This window comes from Pseudophryne corroboree, chromosome 1, assembly GCF_028390025.1.
Source record: "Pseudophryne corroboree isolate aPseCor3 chromosome 1, aPseCor3.hap2, whole genome shotgun sequence".
NCBI classification, from domain to species: Eukaryota; Metazoa; Chordata; class Amphibia; order Anura; family Myobatrachidae; genus Pseudophryne; species Pseudophryne corroboree.
The window spans coordinates 564,832,340-564,844,802 of NC_086444.1; the positions used below are offsets into that span (position 1 = coordinate 564,832,340).

The window sequence follows — 12,463 nt, forward strand, 5'->3', positions numbered from 1 at the left end:
AACCAGCAACTGCTGATAACAAAACAGCAACAGCTGAACAGGTAACCATAGAAAAGACAATCTGCAGAAAAGTCAACACACTGAGGCGGGCGCCCAATATCCCTTATGGACTACGAGAAAAGGATTTAACGGTAGGCAATTAAAATCCTATTTTCTCTAGCATCCATAAGGGATATTGGGAAGACTTAGTATGATGGGGATGTCCCAAAGCTTCCAGAACGGGCGGGAATGTGCGGAGACTTCTGCAGCACCGCCTGCCCAAACTGGGTATTCTCTTTGGCCAGGGTATCAAACCTGCAGAACTTCACAAAGGTGTTCTTCCCCGACCAGGTAGCAGCTCGGCATAGTTGCAAAGCTGAGACTCCATGGGCAGCCGCCCAGGAAGACCCCACCAATCTTATACAGTGGACCTTCAGAGACTGTGGAACAGGTAAGGCTGCCAACACATAGGACTGTTGGATAGTAAGCCTAAGCCGAAGAGCAATAAACTGCTTTGAAGCAGGGCAACCCTTTTTCTGTGCATCATTATACCACAAACAAAGAATCCGTCTTTCTGATCCGAGCCGCTCTCTTGACATAGATCTTCAAGGCTTGCACCGCATCCAATGCCTCTGGAGGAGCAGAAGTGCCAGAACCTGACGGAACCACAACAGGTTGATTCAAGTGTAACGCAGAGACGACCTTCGGCAGGAATGGCTGCCTAGTCCTGAGCTCCGCTCTGTCCTCGTAAAAGACCAAGTGGGGACTTTTACACGATAAGGCCCCCAATTCTGAGACACGCCTAGCAGAAGCCAGGGCCAACAACTTCACCGTCTTCCACGTGAGGTACTTGTCTTCTACCGTCATCAGTGGTTCAAACCAGGAGGACTGTAGAAATTCGAGCACAAAATTCAAATCCCAGGGTGCCGTGGGCGGCACAAAAGGAGGTTGTATGTGAAGTACGCCTTGCAAATAGGTCTGAACTTCTGGCAACACTGCCAATTTCTTCTGGAAGAAGATGGAAAGAGCTGAAATCTGGACCTTAATGGAACCCAAACGTAAGCCCTTGTCCACACCAGCCTGCAGGAAACGTCCCAAGTGGAACTCCGCAGGCGGTCCTCGCACAACGAGATATATCTTCTCCAGATATGATTATAGTGTTTTGACGTCACAGGTTTCCTGGCCTGAATCATGGTAGCAATGACCTTCTTGGAAAGGCCCTTGTGATCTAGGATGTTCCGCTCAAGCTCCATGCCGTCAAACAAAGTTGCCGTAAGTCCGGGTAGACGAACAGTCCTTGTTGAAGAAGATCTCTTCTTAGTGGTAGAGGACATGTCTAGAAAGTCCGCGTACCATGCCCTCCGAGGACAATCCGGGGCAATCAGAATTGCCTGGACGCCTTGATTTCTGATTCGCTTTAGCACCGTGGGGAGTAATGGAATCGGAGGAAACAGGAAGACCAGCCGGTAAGGCCAAGGCGACGTCAATGCATCTACTGCCCTCGCCTGAGGGTCCCTGGTTCGGTAGCAATACCAACGAAGCTTCTTGTTGAGTCGAGAATCCATCATGTCTATTTGTGGGCAGCCCCACCGATCACTGATCTGCTGAAACACCCGATGGTGGAGCCTCCACTCTCCCGGGTGGAGATCGTGATGACTCAGGAAGCCCGCTTCCCAGTTGTCTACTCCCGGAATGAAGATTGCTGACATTGCTCTTGCGTTTCTTTCTGCCCAGGGAAGTATCTTTGACACCTCTCGCATACAGGCCCTGCTTTTTGTCCCTCCTTGCTGATTGATGTACGCCACTACCATGGTGTTGTCCGACTGTACTTGGATCGCGTGGTCCCTGAGCAGAGGAGAGGCCTGAAGCAGAGCATTGTGTATCGCCCGAAGTTCCAGAATGTTGATCGGAAGGAGGGCTTCGTGGACTGACCACCTTCCCTACAACTGAGCCCCTTGGGTGACAGCTCCCCATCCTCTCAGACTTGCATCCGTCGTGAGGAGGATCCAATCCTGAATCCCGAAACTTCAGCCTTCCAGGAGATTGGAAGACTGCAGCCACCACAAGAGGGAAATCCTGGCCTGAGGTGACAGATGTATTATCCGGTGCATCTGAAGATGTGACCCGGACCACTTGCTCAGGAGATCCAATTGAAATGTTCTGGCATGGAACCTCCCATATTGGATCGCCTCGTATGAGGCTACCATCTTTCCAAACAATCTTATTCAAAGATGGATGGATAGTTGAGCAGGTCGAAGAACCCTGCGGACCATTTCCTGAAGTGTTCTCACCTTGCCCTCTGGGAGGAATACTTTCTGGGCCACAGTATCCAGTAACATCCCCAGGAACAGGAGCCGCTGAGTTGGCTCCAGGTGGGACTTCATCTCCGCCATTACCTTCGTGAACACCCTCGGAGCTGTGGAGAGGCCGAAGGGTAGCGCCTGGAACTGGTAGTGATCGTCTAGTAGGGCAAACCTCAGTTAAGCCTGATGAGGTGGCCAAATCAGAATATGGAGAGAGGCGTCCTTGATATCCAGGGAGACCATGAATTCCTGTTTTTCCAGGCCCGCAATCACTGCTCGCAAGGATTCCATTTTGAACTTGAAAACTTTTAGATAAGGGTTCAAGGACTTCAGATTCAAAATGGGCTTACCGAACCGTCCGGTTTCGGTACCTCAAACCAGTAAAGGGGAGAGATTCCACACTACACTTGGACTCTGCATCCGCTATCCATTAATGCAATGGCAGAGGTCCTAGCATTAATATTGCCCATCTCCTTGAGAGAGTCACACAGGACGCGAGCAGTGTCCTGGATGTGCCTTATGAGAGTTACCATAGTAACCAGAGGCATATCCCCGGAGAGGCCCTCCTGAATTTGAGCAGCCCAAGTATGAATGGCATGGCTCATCCAGCAACCTGCTATGACCGGTCTTTGTGATATACCTGCTGCTGTGTAGATAGACTTTTGTGTAGTCTCTATTTTTCTGTCCCCAAGGTCCTTCATGGTAAAGGAGCCTGGGGCAGGTAGCCTTTTTAGACAGGCGAGAGGCTGATACGTCAACCGCCGGGGGTTCTTCACAGAATATCCTACCTTCACGAGCAAATGGGAAAGTGTGCAAAAATCTTTTTGACACTTGGTATTTTTTGTCTGGATTTTTCCAGGCTAACTTAAATAGGTCATCTAACTCTGCAGAATCAGGGAAAGTGACATTAGGCTTGTTCTGTGTAAAGAAAAATGAGTGCTGTGACGCAGCATCCTGTAGAGGGAGTTTTAACACGTCCTGTATAGCCAGAATGAGGGGTACAATACCCTGAGCAGAAGTGGAATCCCCACTAATGGGATCCAAGTACTCCCCGTCCTTCTGTATATCTTCAACTCAATCAGAGAGTAAGCCAGGTAAACCATGCTTTTGTGGTCCTGAGTTAGAGAAGGGTGCTGTGTAACATCTACCCTGGCAGCTAGGTCTGCAACAGCCTGCTGTTGTAGCTGAGTTTTTTGAGCATTAGCAGTGAGTTGTGATGACCTATCAGACATAATAGTTTAAATGGCACCTAGCAAGGAAGGCTCTTGACCCTCTCCTCCTTCCCCCTCACTGTTGTGAAGATTGGCTGCATTGTTCACAGGATACAGAATCAGATGTTGAGGGAGAGAATCTGGTGTGACCTACACTGCATAATTTGTGTTTAACCGTGTTCACAGTAAAGCATAGTTACATACACATACACACAGAAGAGTAATAAATTAGCAAAGCTGCCCTTACTGTATGTGAGAGAGAGAGAGAGAGAGAGACACCAGCACACCCCAGCTACACAGCCCAAGTGGGGCTGTAAGCTGTTATATCACAGTGAAACACCTATGATTACTGTCCTTTATAGGACACAGATTGTGTACAATAGCAGCTCTCCCCCTTTGCTACACCCTGTACCAGTTTTCCAGCGTTTCCTGAGTGTCTGGAGGAGCTGTGTGTGCCTGCTGATGAAGCTGTAAGCAGAGGAAGGCGTCAAAATGCAGCTGGTCCCACTCTGAGGTAGCTCCGCCCCCCAATGGCGCCGGAGCTACAGTGTTTTTTATACTGGCAATGTCTCCCAAATAGCTTAAAAACATCACACAAGTGCTAGTTTAAGCCACTGTTAGCTAGTGTACACAGGGGCCCATAGCGGGTCCCCCCCCCCCCCGGAGGGTCCCGTATGCCTCCCCTGCGTGTCAGCTCCACCTTGAACTGGGGGACCCCCGTAGCATGGAACCCGGTTTATACTCACCACTGCCGTCAACTTCAGGCTACTGTTAGGGGTGCGCGGCGTTCTGCGATTCTGACCGCCAAGGCGCAGACCCCAGGTGGTCCTGCAGCGGGAAAGCGGATCCGACACCTCACAAGGCTGCTGACCGCCCGCCCCCCGTACTCCCACGGTGCAGGTATGCTGTTGCCCAAACAGCATACAGAAAATAATTAAGATTTAAAATAAATTGAAGAAAAACTCTGGAGCTTGCAGAGTGTGCATCCTCTCCCGAGGGCACTTTTTTCTAAACTACCTGTGGGAGGGGGCATAGAGGGGAGGAGCTAGCACACCCAGCTGAAGAAATGTAAAGTGCACCGGGTCCTATGGACCCTGTCTATTCCCCATCGTACTAAGTCTCCCCAATATCCCTTATGGATACTAGAGAAATAAGTGTGAAAAGCAGAAGCAGACTATAATCACAGTGAGGCAGATAATGTTGGATAATAAGGGAGAACTCACTCACTCATACACAGGATCATCCACTTCCCCCTTCTCTGCTACCAGGCTGCAGCCAGACCCATCTCTGCAGAAGCAGCTTGATGGTGTGTGACACTAATAGCCATGAATGGGAAATGCAGGGGGGTATGACAGCATTGTGCAGTGGGTGGGAGCAGGCGGAGAAGCTACAGTGACCAAGGAGGCAGTGAAAGCCGTAAGGGGAAGTAGGGGACAGGGCCTGCCTGCAGCGGTCTTCTGCGCAGCTGTTAGAAACACGCCTTAAAGCATTATCTAGATAACCAGAAACAGACTTGGATGCGATGCGTTGAGTAATGGCACAGGAAAGAGAAAGTATTGTATGGCTAAGTCAGTGCTCACATTTAATCATTTCCATGGCTATATAAACCCATGGCCGGGCTCCTAGGTTTTCAAGTATTTCGGGCCCCCTCTTGCACTTCAGTCTTTCACCCGACCACTGCTGAATGTTTGGGAATCAGAGCTTATGCAATCATTTACACTTTCAGTATTCACAAGAACACAGATACCCAGATTAAAAACAGGCTGCGAACCTTTTCTCACAGTGCAATCATCCTTTCTTTTCTCTTTTGAAACAGCGCCAGTGTGCTATTGGTCCGCTGTCTCCCCCCCCACCACCACACACACACAAACTGTCCCTGTCCTGTGCATTTTTTTTTGTATTCCATTACACATATATATGTTTACTTTGGCAATGCACATGGTCCACCTTATAGTATTTGTCAAATTAAAGAAGGTTATGAAATGTACATTGAGGAAAAATAAAATTGTCACTTATGATATCACAGACACAACTAGTTACAGAATAATAATTTTTGGATACATAAATACAATCAAAAATCTAAATACAGGTTCCTGCCCACTGGCGTTCTTAAAATTAAAGTTTTACGCATCACATGTGCTGCAACAAGTCTCTAACACAGATTGGAAAAACTATTTTGATTCCCTCCAGACCATCCCACCCTCTCAACGGAGAGCTATATCGATTCATTATAATGTTTTAAGGGACATTGTACATAATGCTAAAATATCGGGGGGAGGGGGTATGTCACAATGGTTACATTACTTTCCAGCCCTATCGAGACCAACCCTGGAGAAAGCTCTGCCATATTCCCAAAAAACCCTGTCAGCCAGCATGTACATGGAATTGTTCCTAAACACATACCATAACACCTATCACCGCTCAGACGTTATCATATGGGCACCTCGGAGAGCCATGCCTGCATGCGCTGCCATCAAGAGGAAGCTGACATTTTTCATTGTTTATGGGCTTGCCCCATGGTCAAGTATTTTTGGCACCTAATCCGCAGAAGCCAAATTTATAAACCATGTTCCGTTCACTCCGGAATGGGTAATCCTGGGAGTATTTGACCCTGCCCAACGTATTACTCCTGACAGCAAAAAACTCCTACTCGCACTGAGCGCAGCAGGGAGGAAGACTATACCCCAGAGTTGGTTGGATAGCACGTCCCCACAAATACCTCTGTTCCTGTCCAAGCTCAACTTTATCTTTAAGATGGATTGGATGGAAACATTATTACAAAAAGATAAGAAGGTGGAACGGTTCTTTACAATGTGGGAATCACATATAGATACACTACCTCTCTTTGTCAAGCAACAACTCCACCATAGCTTAAAGAACACCGTATGGTACCTAACAAAAATTGCTATAGGCAAACCACTAATTGTTTTTTCTTAATCCCTCCCAGGCTTCAAATAATCTATATAGAAATGTATTGCTCATTTCTGATATGTTGATTTTCATACATGACATTCTGACACACCTTTTGAATTTCAACGACAATATTAGGTGCTATATTTGTTGTTTCATTTGTCGATTGTTGTTTCTACACCTATGTACAGGAAGACCCTGCCTCATATATCGCTATTTATGACATGTCTCTCTTTTCCTGTAAACGAATTTGATGATACCTCAATAAAAAAAAATAATTAAAAAAAAATAATCTAAAATACAACAACAAAGTAATTCTTAAACTCAAACTAAAATGTATCCTCATACATTGTTGATGCAGTCACACAAAACAGCCCCTTTCGGCACGCCAGGTTCCGTGAAACATTGCTAGTGCTAAGGGTCTTCTTCTGCATTTTTCTACCCAAAAATGCGTCTTGGTCGCAACAAGATGCGACTAGGACACAGCAGGAGCGTGTGCTGATTAATCTGCTGGGTGCCACTGGGTCTCTGAAGGGTGTCAGGACTCCAGGTCGACACCAATTGGTCGACACATTAAACAGGTCGACATGGAAAAAGGTTGACATGAGTGTTTCACATTTTTGTTCATTTTTAAAAAACTTTTTCATAATTTACGATCCACGTGGACTACAATTGGGAACGGTAACCTGCCCGAAGCATGGCGAGCAAAGCGAGTGCACTAATTGGGGTTCCCAGTCACATTACTGAGAAAACAACACCAAAAAAACAAAAAACTCATGTCAACCTTTTTCCATGTCGACCTTTTCCAGGTGTTCACCTAAGGTGTGTCGACCTTGAGTCCCAGACTCCTCTGAAGCTGTATATGAAGTGCTATGATACAGTGGCCGCAGCTTTTTTCCCATGCTAAGTTCCCTTGTGCTTTATATATTCAGACTCAGTTGCACACAGATATACTGTGGTGTGTCCTAGTCACCTGTTGTGACTAAGACGCATTTCTGCGTCTAAAAAAAATATGCACGGGACCTGGCGTCTCACTACTACCAGGCATCTCGTGCTGCATGGCGAATTGAGGCTAGATTTATGAGGACACATATGTACTATTTTAGAGAGAGACAAGCTGAACACCTTTGATACCTATGAACAGATTTAGGTCTAAAAATACCTGTACTCCGCCGTTACAGTGCTCTGACGTCAGGATAAGCCCTGGCAGATTGCTAGGCAAATCCAACCGCCGAAAGTACCACACCAAGTTCCAGAAGATGATGGGATGCTGATTGATAAAAGTGGATGTGTGGATAACTTGGTCTCCCTCATGCTCTAACAAAGACTCCAGCTCTTTGCGCAGTACTAGGGGACTAAGGTAAGGCACAGAAACGGGTGAAGGGTTGTGTCTCTTTTCCAAAGGATCCTAAACAATAAACACACACATAATATGCGTTCAAAGAATAGATTTTTCTATTACATTGTATACTGCATATGTCTCCTCCCTCTACTCTTACGTTTATAATGCCACTTTCATTTTAGTAGTTACACTTTCCTCTGCAGCTCTTTGGAGGGGAATAAGAAGATAGAAAGAATATATTCTTACTGTTTTACCATGCATTAACCCAGAGCGTTTCTTCATTGTGGTCTGTCAGACAAAATGTGATTTTTGTTTACTTACAGTAAAATCTCTCTGATTCCATCTGGGGGACGCTGCGCAATTACTGATGAGTCAGACTGTGTGGATAGGGAGTTTGGCACAGAACCTATAGAAACTAACTCCTCTCCCCTCTAACCCCTCCCATCCCCTTGGTGTCACAGAATCACCTCAGTTAACGTTTAGCAAAGGCGAAGAAGACAGAACAGACCATCATCAATAAACCTGACAAAAATACGGGAGGGATCGCTGCATCCCCCAGATGAAATCAGAGAAAGAGATTTTATGGTAAGTAAGCAAAAATCCCATTTTCTTTTTCATCCATCTGGGGGACGCTGCGCACTTACTGATGAGATTTCCCAAAGCAAGCTAAGTAGAGGAGGGAGAACCAGGCGGCTTAGCCGTCTGTAAAATCTGTCGCCCAACAGAGGCAGTCTACAAACCAAATGTACGAACACGGTAAAACCCCGTGAAGGTATCCACGGATGACCAGTTTGCCAAACTACACAGCTGCTCAACAGACACACCCCCATGAACAGCCCAGGAGGCCCCAATGGCCCTAGTCAAATGAGCTCTCAAGGGTTCAGGAACGGGAACCGTAGAAGATACATAGCCTGCCAAATAGCAGAGGTCATCCAACGAGCCACCGTGTTTTTAGAAGCCAGCCAACCTCGTTTTGGTGCATCAATCAGAATCAGCAACGTATCTGTACAACGAAAAGATTCCGTACGGGACAAATAAATGCGTAAGGCCCCAACAACATCCAATAAGACCAAATGACTACCCTCTCCGGATGAATTCGGAACAAACGCTGGAAGAACAATGTCCTGATTTAGGTGGAAAGCCAACACAACCTTCGGCAAAAATGAGGGCTTTATACACAAAACCACTTGATCATCATGAAAAACCAACATAGGCGGCCTGCAGAAAAGGGCTGCCAACTCTGAAACACACCTGGCCGAAGCAATGGCCAAAAGAAAAAACACTTTAAGTGTAAGAAACCGCAATTCTGCAGATTCTAGTGGTTCAAATGGAGATTTCTGAAGAGCTTTAAGAACTACATTTGAATTCCAAGGGGGAACAAACGGAGGCGGATTCCTGAGCACCCCTAGAAGAAACGTCTGGATCTCCGGAATAAGAGCCAACCTTCTCTGAAAAAGCACCGACAAGGCGGAAACCTGCCCTTTGAGGGAAGAAAGACGAAGTTCTTTAGTCAGACCATTCTGAAGGAAGGACAACAGGCGAGGTAAAAGAAAAAGGCCCGGCCATAACCCACAATTTTCACACCATGCAGTGTAGATACGCCACACCCTGTGATAAATCCATGAGGTGACTGGTTTCCTAGCCTGGAGCATAGTTTTCGCCACTGGTCGAGATAAACCTTTAGCCCTAAGAATGCTGGATTCAAGAACCATGCCGTCAAAGCCAGACGTGGTAAATCTTGGTGGCAACAAGATCCTTGTAGGAGGAGGTCTGGACGTAGAGGTATACAGAAAGAGTGTACCACTGGCAATGAGGCCAATCCGGAGCCACGAGAATGACTGGCAGATCCTCTCGCCAGATGCGCTGAAGTAGATGTGGAATCAGAGGAATCGACGGAAACACATATCCCAGATGAAACTGCCATGGAGCTGTCAAGTCATCAATTAGTACTGCCGGAGGCTCCTGAGTTTGTGAACCGTACAGAGGAAGCTTTTTGTTTAGATGAGACGCCATGAGGTCTATGTCGGGAGTCCCCCACAGGGACACCAGCGAAAGAAAGACTTCCTGATGAAGCTCCCATTCCCCTGAAAGAATCGTGTGACGGCTTAAGTAGTCTACTTCCCAGTTCTCCATTCCCGGAATGTGAACTGCGGAGATGGCTAGAATCCAATGTTCCGCCCATTGGAGAATATAGGAAACTTCTTTCATGGCTCTCCAGCTTCGAGTTCCTCCCTGCCTGTTGATGTAAGCCACACCGCTGTGGCGTTGTCCGACTGAATGCGTACCGGATGACCTTGGACGGAGGACTGAACCTGAAGTAGAGCATAATGGATCGCTCTCAATTCCAGGATGTTGATTTGTAACTTTGTTTCCTGGTGTTCCAGAGACCACGGAAGTGTTGGAACAGTTCCCCCCAACCTGTGAGGCTGGCGTCTGTGGTGACCATCATCCAGGACCAAATAGTGAACTGCGTCTCCGCAGTCAGATTGTGACTGTGAAACCAACAAAGGAGAGACTGACGTGTCTGAACCGACAAGCGGAACAACTGTGAATCCAGATGTGGTCCTATTCGAGTCCAACGTCAGAGAATTTGTGCCTGAAGAGGTCGAGCATGGAAGCTGGCACATGACACTGCCTCGAATGTTGCTACCATCTTGCCCAACACCTGCATACACCGGAGAACTGAGACCAGTGGTAATTGTAGCAGAGACTGGATCCTGGCCTGTAAATCTTGAGGCAGAAAAACTTTCTGGCTCCTGGTATCAAATAGGAGACCTAGAAACACCATCCTCTGAGAGGAATTTAGAGAAGATTCTGGGAAGTTCACTATCTACCCGAATTACTGCAGAGAGTCTATTGTGAGTTTCAAGTGTTGGTGAAGAAGTGTCTGTGATGGGGCCTTAAGCAACATGTCATCCAAGTAAGGAGTGATGTTGACTCCCTAACACTTCAGTAGTGCAACCATTTGGGCCATGATCTTTGTAAACATCTAAGGGGCCGTGGAGAGACCGAACGGGAGAGCTTGAAACTGGAAATGCCAAGGGCCAAATGCAAATCTTAAAAGATGTTGGTGACCCTTCCATATGGGCACATGCAGGTATGCATCCTTTATGTCTATGGAAGCCAAACATTCCTCCGGTTCCATGGAGCCGATGATTGAACGAATGGATTCCATTTTTAATTTCTGTACCAACAGATACGGATTTAGAGACTTTAGATTTAAAATGGGCCGAAACGTGCCGTCCGGTTTGTTTATGAGAAAAAGACTTGAGTAAAAGCCCTGACCCTGTTGTCGTTCAAGAACCAGAAGAATTACTCCATTTTGTAAAAACTTTGAAGTTGCCTGAATGAGCGCTTGTCACCTGGAGGGATTGCACGGGAGACGAGTGATGAAAAATCTTTGTGGGACTGGTTTCTCGAGGTCCAAAATATATCCGCGGGATACAACCCCTGACACCCACTGATCTGGTTTCGACAGGAGCCATACCTCCTTGATCTGAAGTAACCGAGCCCCAACCACCAATGATCCCTCCGGAGACCCCGAACCATCATGCAGCAGGTTTGTCGTTAGGTTTGGTGGCTGGTCCACGAGTTGCCTGGGTTCCTCTACCTCAGAAAGCACCTCTGCGTGGAAGTCTTGAAAAGGCCCGGAAGGACTGGAAGTTTCCACTACCTTGAGTACGAAAGGACCAAAACTTCATAGGTTTCGGATTCTGAGGGGCAACAGGAAGAAAAGGGCTCTTACCCCCCGTGGTATTGGAGATCATCTTTGTGAGTTCCGAGCCAAAAAGAAACTCCCCCTCAAAGGGGACAGCTGTTAAGGTCTATTTTGAATCGGCGTTCCAAACCTGAAGCCAGAGAGATCTTCTTGCTGTTACAGCTGAGGCAGATACCACTGACTGGAGTGCGGCAGAATCCAAAAAGGCTTCACCAACATAAGCGAGTGCTTCAGAAATTTGTTTTGCTAATTTAATCCGCCGAATCGTCAGATTGCATCCCAGACACTACTCATGCTAGCCAGTAATCCACAGCCCTTGAGGACCCAAGAGCCAGCGTGGATTGGACGTAGAGAAATACCTGATAGGGCAAACATGGATTTAAGAATCGCCTCTATCTTTCTATATGTAGTGTCCTTCAGGGTCACCAACTGCACTGAAGGTATAACCATAGCCTTCGCCAGGTGTGTAATAGGAGCATCTACCTTCGGGGCTGCTTCCCAGAATTTTGTGTTCTCCTCTGCAAATGGGTACAGAAATCTAAATTTCTTAGGAGCCTGAAAACGAGCATCCTGCTTTTAAAAAATCCGTAAAATGCGAATAAGAAGGGAAAACAGCTACTTGTCTTTTTAAAAAGGCTGTTGACGTCTCTGCCACCGCAGTATAATGAAGATTAAGGGGGCAATTCAAATGTTTTAAAAGTTGGTTGGGTGTCTGTTTTTTCATGTCTATTAGATAGGAAAAAAGAGACACCCAACTGACTTTTCAAACATTTATATTCTCCCCTAAGAGTTTGACGAATGGCTTCTATCAACAGTCTGACTCCTGAACTTGTAGACAACTCCTCTTCTTCCCAAGCAGAGGTATCCTCACACTCAGGATCTACTTCACCTTCTTCCAGGGGGGAAGTTACGGAATCTAATTCCTCTCCTGGGAAGGTTATAGTGGGCAACGGCTGCGGAAGTTTAGTGGCAGTGGTAGTACCCGAAGTCACTATCTTAT

The 12,463-nt window shown here is 46.9% G+C and overlaps 1 protein-coding gene across 3 annotated transcripts in view; it reads right to left on the reverse strand.

Moving 5' to 3' along the window:
- The window catches only part of DENND4C (DENN domain containing 4C), a 470,132-nt gene that overhangs the window by 13,095 nt on the left and 444,574 nt on the right, over positions 1-12,463 (reverse strand). For all 3 annotated transcript variants that reach the window (XM_063914174.1, XM_063914175.1, XM_063914173.1), the window contains one exon: positions 7,566-7,811. In XM_063914174.1, the coding sequence (XP_063770244.1) occupies positions 7,566-7,811 (246 nt within the window). The remainder of the gene's footprint in view (positions 1-7,565; positions 7,812-12,463) is intronic.